Raw genomic sequence first — 15,338 nt, 5'->3', positions numbered from 1 at the left:
TGGATTTGAAGCTTAACATGTAATTGAAATTTACTCTGCTGTGTTTACAATTTTAGCCATTTGGTAAGCAGATAACATTTTAAAATTTGAGCAGGCTGTCGTCTGCTGACCTCACCAACGTCGGCCCAGTCGCCTAAACGAATGCACCTATTTGTAATGCACGAATGTTGCACAAGTGTTTTATGTTCTGGAATACACCTTGAATTTCCAGTTTATTTATTAAAAAGTACACACACTTAACAAGCTCTCTGGTTTGTTTCATGATGCACCAAAACCAACAAACAGAATTCAGGTAACTACACAACTTGCTTGAGAATCGAAACATTTTTGCGATTATTACAGCAACCAATAATTTTATCTATCTGGACTGTTGGTCTGTTTGTTCAATTGAGGACAGAAAAAGTAGAATTTCTCTTCTCCTGAGGTAAGAAAAGTCCAACACGTGTGGTTAAATAAAAACGGTTTATTCTCTTTCAATATAGCTTTTGTTCTATCCATAGCAGAAAAGAGCCTCCATGCCATTCAGTGCTAAAACCTGGAACTGAATCTCAGGTCACCACAGCGCTGCAACGATGAACAAATGTCTTTACAGCAACAACACTGGCTTGATACTGATCCAGCAACAGTCACTTTGCTCTTTTTAAAAACAGGTTGAGGGTTGATGTTGGGGGGAGGCGGCAGGAGGAGGATGAGGAGGAGGGAAGGTGGGGGTCAGATCTCATTTCAGATCTGATTTATTTGTGACTTGGACCTAGCAGCGCAGATTCCCCGGGCTTTGTTTTTGGAAAAGTTTTATCCGTGCGTGTTTGTTTATGCTGGAAAATTGACATCTTACTCCGTTATGGCTGTTGATGTGGAGGCAGAGGTTTCTGCCACGAAAAGGTCACAAGTTGAGGTAACAAAGATTCTTCCTGAATGGACAGAGGGGAAAGAAAACTAATCAAATTCAGTAATAATACAATACAAAAAACAGTAAAACTATTACCCATACTGATACTACTGCTGATACTGATTAATACCACTGATTACTACTATTACTACTACTACTACTTCGATTGATGCAGATGCTACTACTGATACTGATCCTAATACTACGATACTGATACTACTACAACATCAGGATTTACTTCACTAGTTATCTAGTGAAAGCAAAAATGCTTTCTAGTGTAACTAGTGAATAATTTGAACTTCACTAGCTAACTAGTTAAAGCCTCTTGACTTTACTAGTCAACTAGTGAGGTCAAAAATGTTCACTAGTTGAACTAATGAAAGTCAAGATATGCCTAAAAGTACAATGCAGTACTGCATGTGAAGTAAAACTGCTGTGTGCCTTACCTGCTCTCTGGTTATCATGTTGCATTGGAGCTGCTTATTGCCTTTGTGCCATCTGTATTGGCATTTGCCTGTTCCTTCACCACAGGATCTGAGGGACAAAGACATGTTCATTGTCACAGCAATAGCAGCAACAAAAAAACAAGGTCAATGAAGCAAATACAGAAACAGTATGTCCTGGTGACTCAAATTGTTTTATCTGCATGTTAGAAGAAAAACAACTTTAAACTGTATAAGTGTAGCTGTAGAGGAAGAGAAACTCAGACTCATTTTGTGTCTCTGTAGTCATCTGTTAACATTTCTTGTTGGAAAGTCAGTCACTTCCTACAGAGGCTCTGGTCTCTGTTGTTTTTCAAACCTGCATCTTTATTCTTAAAACCAGCTGATTTGTCATACTAAAATAATAAGTTACTTTTTCTTGCTGTTAGTGTGTTAACTTGCAGACGTGTTACCAGTTGCTGCGTTAGCCCAACACTCTGTTTTTAGGTGGTACTTACAGAAGTATGGGTGCTGCATGGCCTCAGCTGCCGTCAGCCTCTGCTGGTGGTCGTAGCGCAGCAGCTTGTCCAGCAGGTCCAGAGCCTCTGGACTCACCAGGTGCTGATTCTCTGACTGGATGAACTGCTCCCAACGCTTCCGTGTTTGCCTAGAGATAAACAATATATAATGTGACTAAACTCTCAGTGATGTTCACGAAGTCGCATCTCAAACTGAACTAAAGCACTGTTAAAGTTTCCATTTCCACTGGTCCATGTGACACGAAATCTGTGTCAGAAAACCAGCCTGATGAATAAAAAATAATGTCAATCCTGAAGCAGTCAGTAGAAACATCAGGCTCCTTTATACCTTAACATAACACACCACCTCACAACAGTAGGTGCTGTTCTGCCTGAATCACAAACATCTCAGCAGTTAACGTATGACAGAGATACTGCACCTGAGGTTCAGACATTTTGAATAAATTTGAAAACGTTTCTGTTGGTTGCTTTGAATATCATTTTTGGCAAAAACTGATAAGCACTCATCACTTTTCACTGCTCTGCTGATACTCACTGTCCCAGCAGGTCTTTGAAGCGAGTGTCCAGTTCTATGTGATACTTGTGCAAGTAGCCGAAGAGCTCGTCAGTGCCGAGAACCTTAGCAATACGGACCAGCTGAAAAACAAGATAGATGTGCATTTAACACATTAGTTACACATGACAATTGACATTAAAATTCACAGTGAAGAGGTTATGTATAGTAAATCATCCGTTACCTGATCGTAGTTGTCCTGGCCATGAAAAAATGGTTCCTTCAGAAAGATCATGCTGGCCAACATACAGCCTAGACTCCACATGTCCAAACTATAGTCATACATCTGGAGACACAAAGAATGATTTAGAAGAAGATGGGGTGTTTTTGTCATCCAAACAAACTCAGAGCAGAGTGAGTAACTGTAACAGCAGGTACCTGATAGTCCACTAGTAGCTCAGGGCCTTTGAAATAGCGGGAGGCCACCCTGACATTGTATTCCTGAGCGGGATGGTAAAATTCTGCCAAACCCCAATCTATGAGACGCAGCTGTGACACAAACAGAAAGTGCACATTAATTTGGGTTACACGGCGGGGGGAAATACTGTGTGCTTATTTGCTTTCTTGCCCAGAGCTGGATGAAAACACTGATACCATTCTGTCATATTCAGTGAAGCTATAGTCAGCAGATGGTTAGTGTAGCTTGGCATAAAGATTGTGAGAAAGAGGAAACAGCTGGCCTGACTCTTTGTATTATCTATTCCTTTAAATTAGATTAAATATCACCCATTTTCACTCACTTCACAAAGTGCTCATGTTAAACCTGTTCACTCACCTACAACAGATCAGGGCTTCAAACGGCAGAACATAGCGTAACAAAGATGATCACATGTCATTGCTTGGCGTCATGGAAGACATTTTAACTAACTGGATACTTAATGGTTGCTCAGAAAAGTCCCTGAGTGAACAACTTCTCAAATAAATAAAAATAACAGCAGTACCTTTCTCAGCTGGTGGTCGATCATGACGTTGTGGGGCTTCACATCCCTGTGCATGATCCCCATACTGTGACAGTAGTCCAGAGCCTTTAAGAGACAGGGACATGTTCACAGCTGTCAATAACCAGAATCTGTCCTGCACCAGTGTTTTCTGTGTATCATTGGTTTAGTTTTTCTTTTGTGGTTTCTGCACAAATCAGCTTGGCCTGATGTATACAGACTCAGGACACGACCATTAAATCTCGTTCAACGAGTAAAACATAAGAAACATGGAGCCTTCATTTAGTTCAGGGCTGCAACTTAACTGAAATAGTTAAAGTGTGTTAGAATTTTTGAGATATGCATGTTATTTCCTCAAATTCATTTTGTCCAACTACCAGTCCAAAACTGAATGATATTCAATCTACAAATACAGCTGCATCAATTAAGTCAATTTATTGATAAATCAATAGAAAAATGTTTTTATCTGCAACTATGATTATAACCAATGAATTGTTTCATTTTTCAAGCAAATATACCAAAATATGTCTGTCTTATAACGGCAGACTGAATATCTTTTGGATTGTGGACTGTTGGTCCAAACAACCAGTTCAAATATTAATTGATTATTTAGTTCATCAAGAAAATAATTGATATTTTTTTGAAGTAACTAGCATCTCTGTTTATACTAATACAAAACAAAGAAAAGCAGCAAATCCTCATTTGAGATGACTGAAACAGTGACTGTTTTGTCCTATAAATTGCTTAAATAATTAAACAGTTATTTATCATAACTAAATACACTCTGCTATTGTCTGTGAGGAGCATTTTAGTCATGGCAGCAACTACATTCAGATTTTAAATATATAAGGCCTTGTCACATGATTAGATGTAATGTATTTACCTTGAGCAGCTCATACATGTAGTAACGGATATCGTAGTCTGTCAGCTTCTGGTAAAGCTCCTGTCAAACAGATAAAAGACATATGAAATCATTAGTTACATGATGTCAACAGTTCAACCAGCCTCTGTATATGGACAACATTAACTGGAGGGTTATGCATGTTATTAATAATGGATATCAATGCCTTTGCATGGATGGTAAACCTGCTGGTAGTTCTGCATGTGTGATGTCGGCCATACATTAAGTACCTTAAAATCTGTGTTATTGATGCACTCAAAGACAAGTGCTGGTGTTCTGGACTGCAAAGAGAGGACAACACAAGGCTTAACTGAAGAGAACAGCATGTCGGTGGAGATCATTATCACTCATACATTCTCACACGCGCACACACACAGTTACAAGCATGACTGGATTATCACTGCTGGCATGATGACATGCAGCAAAATGACTGAGGGTTTCTGACTCACCACTGGGTCTTTGACCGTGTCGACCAGACGGATGATGTTGGTTCCCCCACGCAGGTTTTCAAGAATTTTGATTTCCCTTTTGATCTTCTTCTTCTTGACGGGCTGTGAACAACAACAAAGGTTTCAAAAATAAGAATCTAAATTTAGAGGAACTAAAAATAACAAAAAACTATACACAGTAATGTAGAGAGATACATTTATTTCACATTTATAGTGTATATAGTACATATGTAATTCCTAGTATTATCATTTATCAGTTACTGTGATCTGTACCCATGCATGGATTACAAGTCCACAGGGCCCACTGAGGCCCCTGACCCATTGGGCCACAGCCTCTGTATGTAGTGCTTATTATTATTATCTTGTCTGAAGGCCACAGAGCTCAATTAAAAGCTGAGACAGACAAAACTATCCAAAGAGACACAGACCACTCACAGAGTGTCACAAAATGACCAGAAAGGGACAGCTGACAGTGGTATTTACCCTCGACTGAACACCAGAGGTTTCTAACATGTGTGGAGTAGCAGGACATTACAGTCCCTCTCCACTCAGAAATAAAACTTTGCTTTTAGTTATTGGTGAATGTGCAGAGATTGACATTAGAAATAAAGTTCCTCTGTGCTCATCTTAAATCTCTGTTTAAGACGTGTGTGTAAGAGTGTGATTACAACGTGGAAACCTGACACCTCCAGTGCCCAAACACTGAGAGTGTACACTAAGAGTCATTGAGTGTCCAGCACTTAAACTTTTTACATTTTTGAGAAAAGCTCACATAGAAAAGCAGTGCAGACACATGGGTTAATACTGTATGGTGCTCACCTTGAGGATTTTCACCACCACCTTCTCATTGTTGGTCACATTTATGGCCTCAAATACTTCACTGTACTTCCCTCTACCCAATTTACGCACCAGCTGGTAGTTGTCTTGATTGCTGGGGAGAAAGAGTGGAAACATTTAGCGGTGACTATTGAGTAAATCAACTTTAAACACAATCATAACGAAACAACAATAATCTCTTTACTGAAATTACTGATCTGACTGTTGGTGAGAGAGCTATAGATAATTCACATGAGCCATTTATAATTTTATGAATTCCCTGTTTATAAATTGTTGTCAGCTGCTGACACAGGATGTAAACCACTTGTGGTTGTTAATATTTGCTTTGGCTCGATTTTCACAGCACAATTTCAATCTGCAAAACAAACTACTGCCTTTGTAAACATACAAAGTGCAAAACTCTAACTCACGTGTTCTATTCTGAGAATACAAACACTTCATATTAGCATAAGTTTCAGTATTTATTATTAAGCACACAGATGACTGAATCAGTGCAGCTTGAACAAACTTTTTTTGCTTTTATAAAACCCTGTAAGATAACTGTAAATTACTTCACCAGAACGAAAAGAAGATAAAAAGGAGTTTCATGTCTTCTGATTACTGTAGAAGCATTTAACTGATTATGCAAAAATCTAAGGCTTGATGTCTAGAATAAGAATAAACTTTGTGGTGGGGACAGAGCAGAAAGGCAACTCAGTATAGAATCATTATTTTCAGTGCTGACTTCAGCTTGTGAAAACTGAGCCGAAGCAACTGCAAAAATACTGCACCATGTAACATATTTAACTGTACCTCCAGTTTGGCACATGTGCATCATAGTCCCAGTACTCTCTGTTCTTCTGTGTGTTGACATCGGTGTACACCCGAGCCTTGCTGCTGGCCGGCGTGGATCCGGGCATCGCTAGCTTTGAGGCTCCGTGTCGAGGACCTTCACCTCCCGCAGAATACTTGTTGGCTGGATACTGGAAGGCAGCACACCGACTCTCCAGAATATGTGGCTCTAAGATGCCTGTGCTGTGTTTACCATTGGTTTCAGCTGCTTGTGGCCTCTGATGAAAGGCGTCAAGCCGGTCTGACGCAGCTGTTGTGCAAACTGACAGGGCTACGAGGACTGAATGTGTGAAGCCCCTGAGCAGGATGTTAGGCAGGATTGGATGAAGACCCGCCAGCTGCGGACAGATGGGAGATGAGAGATGAAGGTGAGGCAGAGGAGAGAATTCAAATAAAGGATGTAATAATAATGAGGCTGATGCTAGATTCTGAACAAGAAGTTACATAATATTTATTGCACAAAGGGCTGGAGCTACTGGTTAATTTATTATAAATTAATTTGAGGATTATTCTCTCATATGAACTGATACAGTGTAAAGATAAGATAAGATAAACCTTTATTATTCCCACAACGGGAAAATTTACATTGTTGCAGCAGCATCAGAAATTGTAAAGACGGGAAAAAAGGCATAAATTTGAGTAAAAGACCAGATATAAGCAAGATATTATTATTAATAAAATAAAATAATAATAATAATAATAATAATAATAATAATTATAACAATAATAAAAATGTATTTCAGCCCAGGATGATATATCACTTGTTCTACTGAACCATCAGTCCTAAACCCAAAGATATTTTGTTTACTTTCATATCTGACAAAGAAAATCCTCACATTTGTGAAGCTGGAACAAAAGATTTCAAAAAATCCCCTTTTCACATTTGTGAAAGCTTTCTTCTATTTGTGAACACAAAAAGGGACAATTTCACTGTTCTCTGTCCAAACCACATCAGAGGAGGTGTAGACCAAACGCCTGTTAACTACCACCTGTCAAATCTGGACTAGATTTACTTGGAGACTTTACAGACTGTTTAAATCCAAGTTTCGGATTTGCAATAGGTTTATTCGATTTATTTAAGACAAAACAGAATTTTTACTGCATTTTCTCTATGCTATGTGGACCACATTAGCACAGGCCAATGTCAAAAACCACTGTACTTGAACTTGTCTGATCTGGACTAGATAAATATCGAGACTATAAACACAGTCTAAAATCCCTTGTCAGACAGAACAAACAGCCAATTTGTGACAGATATGAGTCATTCTGCATTACTGTCAGAACCAGTTTCCCTAACCCCAACAACCATTCTATCACAATTCCCTTTTCACATATTAAAAACCTTTATTTGATTAATGAAAAGAGAATAAGGCAATTCAGAAGTGATAATGCGATTTCACTATTTTTACACAGTACAGATTGCAGTAGGTTTTGTCTACAGTATAAATTACTGTCCTCAGACTTGTCACACTTGGACTTGACTAAGGAGAACTTTAAAGACTGTTGAAACGCCAGTTGTAAACCCTTAATCCTATATGTGAAAACTGTCAAAAATAGTGATTTAACTGCGTTTTCTCTACCTGGATCACATTACACCAAGTCAACTTCAAAAAACTCTGTTCTTTAACTGGTCAAACCTGTAACCAGATTAACATGGAGACTTGGAGACAGATTTGTGAACCCTTAATTCTATTCACTGTCTGAGAATAATGCAGTAAAACGGCATTTTCTCCATCCAGACCACATCAGACCAAAGCTAGCTCAAAACCACTTTATGTTGACACATTAAACCTTGACTTAATGTGCATGCAGGCATGTGGAAGGTATCAAGTTACATTTTATTTCCCCTGACAGCCCCGGTTCCCCCCAAAGCCCACAAACCACGTAACCACAGACCCTGTGTGTGTGTGTGTGTGTGTGTGTGTGTGTGTGTGTGTATGCGTGTGTGTGTGTGTGGAGCCCACCACGACACGGGCTCTCCGGGCCTCACCAGCCAGATATCCACTATTCACCCTCAATATGAGTCAGGTCAACATTAATCTAGCTGGTTACCGCCAAATTATCTCAACATTCAACACAACCTGGGAGCGCCAGCATCTTCTACGATCATTTAATATAGTGCTAACTAGCTAGCTGCTTCTTACGGTGACCTAGCTTAACAACAACAGCATATAAAATTATAAAACTTGAATCTCGCATGCAGTAAAGCGGATAAATATACAGTAGGATGTTACGTACTTAGATAGGAGAAACAACTGTAGTCTGCATACTATTTCTCAGTCTCGACATGGGTGAATTGTGAAATCAATAACGCGGCTAAAGTTAGCCGGCTAACCTCGTCGTAGAGATATCGGAGCTCGGAGGAAGTCCGCCCGACATGGACGTTAGCTTGTTAGCACCAGCGGGACGTTTCTCTCCGCGAAGCGACGAGACACCACCGGCTCTGAAGTTGCCGGTAATGTGTGTAAAACCCGCAGGATCGGGGATTTAATAATGTGAGATAGGTGGTGGCGGTAGTTCGTTAGCAGAAGCAGGATGATCTTCCCTTTTGCGGTAAACATCCCCCGGAAGTGAACCGACAGGCTCGGTGACCTGAGGATCGTTAACAATAAATGGTAGGTGAACGCAACAAAACTACATTTTGTTATGTATTCATGATATTACTTAGCAACAGGTTGGTGGTGGTCCATTTTTGTAATAGAACTAAGCAGATTATTATTTTAAAAAACACATTTTGTGTCGTTAGACTAACACTAAACTTGAAAATCCTTGGAACCATGACATAAATGGGGCAGGGGGTCGTTTTTTTAATTCTCCTCAAAACTTTACATGAGCATCCTAAGAAGGCTTGTATAATTTCACAGACACATACACTCACTGAGCACTTTATTAGGAACACCTGTACACCTGTATCCAGTCAGCCAATCATGTGGCAGCAGTGTAATGCATAAAACAATGTAGATACAGGTCAGAGCTTGAGTTCATGTTCCCAGCAAACATCAGAAAGGGTAAAAAAAAGAAAAAAAAAAGATCTGACTTTGACTGTGGCACAATTGTTGGTGCCAGACGTACCTCTTCATACTTAAATTTACAGTGAATGTTGAGCTGAAACAACCAGTCGGTGAAATGAAAGAAAATTACTGTGTTACTATTTTAGCTAAACTTGCAGGTTCCAGATTTGGTGATTTTTTTCTGTTTCATATCTTTGTAAATTGAATAATTTGGGCTGTAGTTTGTTACACACAAATCAAACATATGAACAATCATCTGACATCATTTTCTGACATTTTATAGACATAATGATGAAAAGTTAATGAAAATAATTCTCTGATTTTAATCAACAGACAAAACACACATGGTAATGGAAACAGCTGTGATGAAAACAATGTAACACTTTAATTTCTTAAGGGTGGTTTATTTTAATTGTCTGTATACAATATGAACAGGAGTCTATATTGATGACCATATGTGTAAACCCAACGCTTCATTACACTCGTTCATTCTCCCAACGGAGATTTTTGAAGCAGACCAGGACTTAAACCATGGCACACAGTCCCCATAGATCCCCCCTCCCCTCCCCCACTATTATTCCCTTTGTCCATGACTTTTAAACTCCAAAAACCTTCTTTTAAATATACTGCAAAGATTGTACAGAATATAGAAATCCACACGGTAAACTAAAGTACACACATTTTTAAACTTTATCCCCGGTATAAACCAACACACACTGTTAAGTCGTAACTTTGAGGCTACTTGGATTAATCTGCTGAACGTCTGGTCTGGACCAAGAGGAGGCTAGAATCCTGTGAGGATATTACAAGGCCAATTCTTCAAAATAATAATAATAAAAAAAACATTACTTTTGTTAGATCTATCGCACAGTAACTAATGCAGCTAAGTTTGTGGCAAGTGAGCGATATAATTCTTTGAAGTCTTGTCAGGTTAAACCTTGTGACAATCCATCTGGAACAGAAACTAAACTGCTTGCAAAAATACAGCAAGCTCATTCATAGTGAATACAAAAGCATGTAACATAAGCACTATACAGTTTTCAATGTTTACATAAGCGTATACACACAATCTATAATATAACAGAGTAGACTATGCCATGAATCAGTAGTCATAAATATTACATTGTGCATGTTCTATTGCACATGTCAAGTGTTTGTATGACATGATAGGTATGGGTTAGTTACCTAGATGTCATTTGTTTTAATACAAAGATGCAACAACACAGAATTCATAGGACACAGGCTATACATTTTCACAAATCCACTTGTTTTTTCTTCTTCTTAGGATGTTTTTCCTAATTAAACCAAACCTATAATACAACAGTGATATTAAAGTGTGATAAATATTCATGCACAGACAAATGATACTATCTAAGATCTAGTATGTGAAAATATACTGCTGCACAAGCCAGCCGTTGAATACGGATGGGAGGGTTTTCAGTTTATACTCGACATGAAATTAACCAAAAAAAAAAAAAAGGAGTGATTGGTTTAAAAAAGGCACATGGATTTGAAAGGAGCTTAACATGAGCAAACATATGTGTCTGGCAACTGCCTGGAAGTTCTTGCCGTCTTTCTCAACAACAGAATCAAGCTACAAAACAGACGATCACATGCAATCACAGAATAAGGTCCCACACTCAGTACTAAACAAAACCAAGATCTTCCCACATTTTACATCACAAGCCTTTTTCATTCTGTTTTTTCCCCATGTGTTCCAAAATTAGAAGAGGGGTTCTATACCCTCTGCTGATTTAGGGTGTTTTGCCTTTTACTCAGTGAAGAAGGATGAGGATGAGTTGAGTCTTACAGATACTAAAAATCATTAAACATAATTAAAGGGTGCATAATATAAACTACAAATGGGAGAGCGGAGGCTGGCACACATTGCTTTGTGGGCAAATGTTACGTTTGTTGCCCTGGACTGAAGAGCAGTGCTGTTCATGGGATGCAGGGAGCTTCAGGGAAACTCTCACCCTCTGCAGTGTGCTGGACTGTGTGCTCCTGCAAAGCTGTGAGGTCAACGAAACGCTCCCCGCACCACACACACTTAAACTGTGTCTCCCGTGAGTGCACGCTCTGGTGCTTGGCCAGGTGCTCGCGCTGTTTGAAACTCTTGTCACAGCTGGCACACTTGAATGGTTTCTCCCCGGTGTGAACTCGACGATGGCGCTGCAGCTCAGATGAGTACCTGAAGCGCTTTTCACAGTCGGGACATTTCAGTGGCTTCTCTCGGGTTGGGTCACAGCGGTGCTGAACGAACTCGGAGGACGACACAAAGCGCTTGTCACACAGGGAGCATTTCAGCGGCTTCTCAGTGCAGTGAGAGTTCTGGTGGCGCTGCAGCGTTGAATTCTTTTTGTAACCTTTGCCACACACGTCGCACTTGTAGGGCTTCTCCACTTCACCACCACATTTGTGCCGCAGCAGTTCTCCTGATTGGCTAAAAGACTTCTGGCAGGATGCACATTTGAACAGACTTTCCATACCGTGAACCTGCTGGTGGTAAAGCAAGTGGGATGGCTGAAGGAATCCCTTGTCGCAGAGGTTGCACTTGAAAGGACGATCAGCTGGATTTTTGTGAGTGCGACGGTGGCGTACAAGAGCGTACTGCTGTTTGAAGCTCATCTGGCACTCCTCGCACTGGAAAGGTCGCTCCTCTGAGTGGGTGCGTTCATGCTGCCGGAGGTCAGATGGGCGCTTGAAGCTCTTTCCACATGAACCGCAGCGGAAAGGCCTCTCCCCCTCTGGCTGGCATTGATGGTGCAGGAGTTCAGACGACTCCTTAAAGTGCATTTCACACAAATTGCACTTGAAAAGGTGCTCGCCCGAATGAGCGTACATGTGCCGCACAAGGTGAGAGCGGTGCTTAAAGCTCTTCTCACACACAGCACATTTGTACGGCCGCTCAGAGCTGTGTGTACGCTGGTGGTGTGCCAGATGTGAAGACTGGCTGAAGCTTTTATCGCATGTGTCACATTTATATGGCTTTTCACCAGTGTGTACTCTCTCGTGGCGGGTCAGCTCTGATAAATGCCGGAAGGACTTATGGCACACTGAGCACTTATATGGCCTGTCTGGTGCTGAGGCCTCAAATGCAGGAGGAGACGAGGCACTAATTGCTGCGCCGCCACCAGACGTCTCACCGGTGGAGGGCTGCTGGGGGTTGGCAGCTGACGAGGTTGGAGTGGCGTTTCCTGACCCTGGCCGGTAGGTCTTCTCACAGATGGAGCACTTCATCGGATTGTTTCCATTGCCATGCGAGTTATGATGCTGAGCCAAGGAGGTGAGCAGCGAGAAGCCCATCTTACACACACCGCACACAAAAGGCTTCTGCTCTACCTGCACACACTGATGCTCCAGCAGGTCCGTCGCCTGGCTGAAGATCTTCATACACTGCGTACACTGGAAGGATCGGTCCTGGCTCACCATGCACTGGTGCTCATGAGGGTTGGCCAGGTGAGAGATGTCATGACCGCACGCTCCACACTTGTGCCCTCTCTCGCCCCCTACCTGCAAGGAGGGCTGCTGGGCTTGAACAGAGTGCTGCTGGCCATGCTGGGGCTGCTGCAGGGAGGTATCTGGCTGCAGGACGACTCCGTACACAGTGCAGCCCAGGGGGTTGTCGGTTGCCTGGGGGAGCGTGTGCACAACAGAGGGTGGAGCCACTGCATGTTGCTGCTGCTGCCACGCCTCCGTCATCCTTCCACTTCGCATGTAGGGATTCAGTGCACTGAAGATTGGGGGGGGGGGGTTTCAGCACCAAACTGAAAGGATGGATGTGGCTTTATAAATGGGAACTAGCACACTGCAAGGAGTGCGGTGCGGTAAGATAGGTGAGAAACCTGGAGGGAAAACAAAAAAACAGTAGTATTAACAACATTATTCAGTAAACATCAAACACAGAAAATACTATGTCAATGTAGGACATAAATATAAAAGTGCAACACTGATGTTTTCAGCATGATCCATTATAATTATAACTTTGGCGACAGTGACACCAATGTATAAGATTTCTGTTTAATGGCTTTATTTCAGTAAGGGAAAGTGTATCCAGTGTCATCATAATAAGTATGTAATGTGGTAGGAAAAAACTGAAATAAAGCTGCAATGATTAGTCAATCAAAAGGTAATAAATCATGAACTATTCTGGAAATAATTTAAGTCATTTCTCAAAATGAAAGGCAAAATGATTAATGAATTAGTTGCTCACCAAAAAATAATTGATTAATCCCTTCATTCATTTTTCAAGCAAATCAAGTGGAAAAAAAAGGCCAAACACTTAGTGATTCCAGCCTTTCACATTACAGAATTTGCACTGTTCTTTGTAACATCTGATTGTAATCTATAGATCACTGGACTGTTGGAGGAACAATACAAAACATCTGAGGATGTCTGTTTCTCCTCTATGAAGTGGTGAGGGGCAATATTTTTATGATTTGATTAATAATCTGCAGATTAACAAATAATGAAAATAATCATCAGTTATAGTCTTGACTTGAAGAACAAAATAAGACACCTGAGAACATCACTTTGGACTTCAACATGTTGTAATGTCTGTTTTTCATCATGTTTTGATGGATAATTGACCCAAATAGAAATGTATTAATCGTGCAGATAATAAGCAGATTAGTCAATAATAAAAATCCCCATTAGAAGCAGACCTGAACTGATACAAACCTCCCAGGTTAGCTTGAGAGGCCTAAAACTTATTCCCGGATTATTTAGGAAACAGATATAACAGTACAGTTTAGATACTGTTATCTGTCAGGCAGATAATAAAGTGACATGTTCACACCCGAAGCATTTTCTTAAACGGAATCCTACAAAAATAAGCCAAATAAAGCCAAGAAGTGGGCTCGGTCTATTTCCTGAAACGCAAATCGTCTACGCAATGGTCCATTTTTTAGCTAATTGTATGCTGTAAACATTACATGAGGCAAGTGGCTTTGTGAGACACAGTGTGGCATATCTATCCTTGTTTTTGGATATAAATGTTGTTTATCTACACGGTTTTACGTGGAACGGTTTCGATTCCATGATGTAGCTATCAGACGTTAGCTTGTCAGCTGCGGCAGCATAGCTAACGGCTAACGGCTACAGCTAACGTTACTACCTTAACCTGGACCCCCTTTGACATGATCTCCATTTATTTAACATCGGAATGAATATTAATCGCCGGTATTTCGGCGCAATATATTGCATATGCTAACAAAAATATAGCAAGGCGAAGGCAACTGAAGGGGCGCCGCCTGAGAGCCACCGTCGTTTCGGTTGAAAAAGCCGCTTTATGAAAGGCCACAGTAACGTTTACTGGTCTAACGTTTGATACGAGCCTTCACTGCAAACGGACCCCGAATCAAACTAGGCCTCCCCGGAGCTGCAGGGGAAAATCTACCTCCTGCACCCAAGCCCCGCACATCTGCAAAAAACACATCCTTTACCGAAACAGGAAAAAACAATTTACGATAACATACCCGTGCTGCTTATCGATGCTTCTCACTGCCGTCCTGAGCCTGGGGTCGACAACCTTCGGTATATTTGGGACTCGGAGGACCGGCGGTGGAGGGGATGCGGTTGAAGCCGGACGCCATCCTCCTGCAGACGGACGGACACCGGAAACCGCCACGCAGAGTGCTGCCGCCGTTGTGCTGCTGCTCCTACAGCCGCTCCATGCCGGAGGTTCACCGAGGAGAAAGAAACAAGCCGAAGTGAAGATAAACTGCTCCCGGAGTTTGTTTGAAAACGATTCAAACAAATACAAAGGAGAATACGAGCCTGATATTAGCAAAGGTAATCCCCCGCTATAACAGTAGGGGGGAGTGTTTCGCTGATTCAATCAATATAAACACTGAGCTGAGTCGTTTGACTTGCAACCCTCTTTTTTCACCGATATATCGACAATATCACTTCATTAACACGGATGTATTACCGAACACTGGGTACAGGCCCAGCGGTCCGAGAGGTC

General features: G+C 41.1%; 2 protein-coding genes across 3 annotated transcripts; both read right to left on the bottom strand.

Annotated features, from left to right (window-relative positions):
- Window positions 1-448: 448 nt before the first annotated feature.
- csnk2a2a (casein kinase 2, alpha prime polypeptide a) lies at window positions 449-8,944 on the bottom strand. Of its 2 annotated transcripts, none has more exons than XM_018692699.2 (13): window positions 8,598-8,944; window positions 6,321-6,697; window positions 5,511-5,622; window positions 4,692-4,793; window positions 4,473-4,523; window positions 4,225-4,284; window positions 3,345-3,428; window positions 2,782-2,892; window positions 2,588-2,689; window positions 2,386-2,486; window positions 1,830-1,978; window positions 1,336-1,423; window positions 449-911 (listed from the first exon to the last, which is right to left on the bottom strand). In XM_018692699.2, the coding sequence occupies exons 2-12, from the start codon at window positions 6,425-6,427 to the stop codon at window positions 1,350-1,352; spliced, it is 1,053 nt and encodes a 350-aa protein (XP_018548215.1). In that variant the 5' UTR covers window positions 6,428-6,697; window positions 8,598-8,944; the 3' UTR covers window positions 449-911; window positions 1,336-1,349. The 2 variants fall into 2 exon arrangements, with proteins under 2 accessions (XP_018548215.1, XP_018548214.1); XM_018692698.2 differs by having other exon boundaries at window positions 8,695-8,944.
- Window positions 8,945-9,673: 729 nt separating this feature from the next.
- On the bottom strand, window positions 9,674-13,072 carry LOC108894162 (zinc finger protein 319). The gene has a single exon (XM_018692689.2). It carries the CDS (start codon window positions 13,070-13,072, stop codon window positions 11,312-11,314), a length of 1,761 nt encoding a protein of 586 aa, XP_018548205.2. The 3' UTR covers window positions 9,674-11,311.
- Window positions 13,073-15,338: the final 2,266 nt, after the last annotated feature.

The sequence above is a fragment of the Lates calcarifer genome, linkage group LG2 (assembly GCF_001640805.2).
Source record: "Lates calcarifer isolate ASB-BC8 linkage group LG2, TLL_Latcal_v3, whole genome shotgun sequence".
NCBI lineage: Eukaryota > Metazoa > Chordata > Actinopteri > Centropomidae > Lates > Lates calcarifer.
Note: the sequence above shows the minus strand (reverse complement) of the source record. Positions and strands in the feature narration are given on the sequence as shown.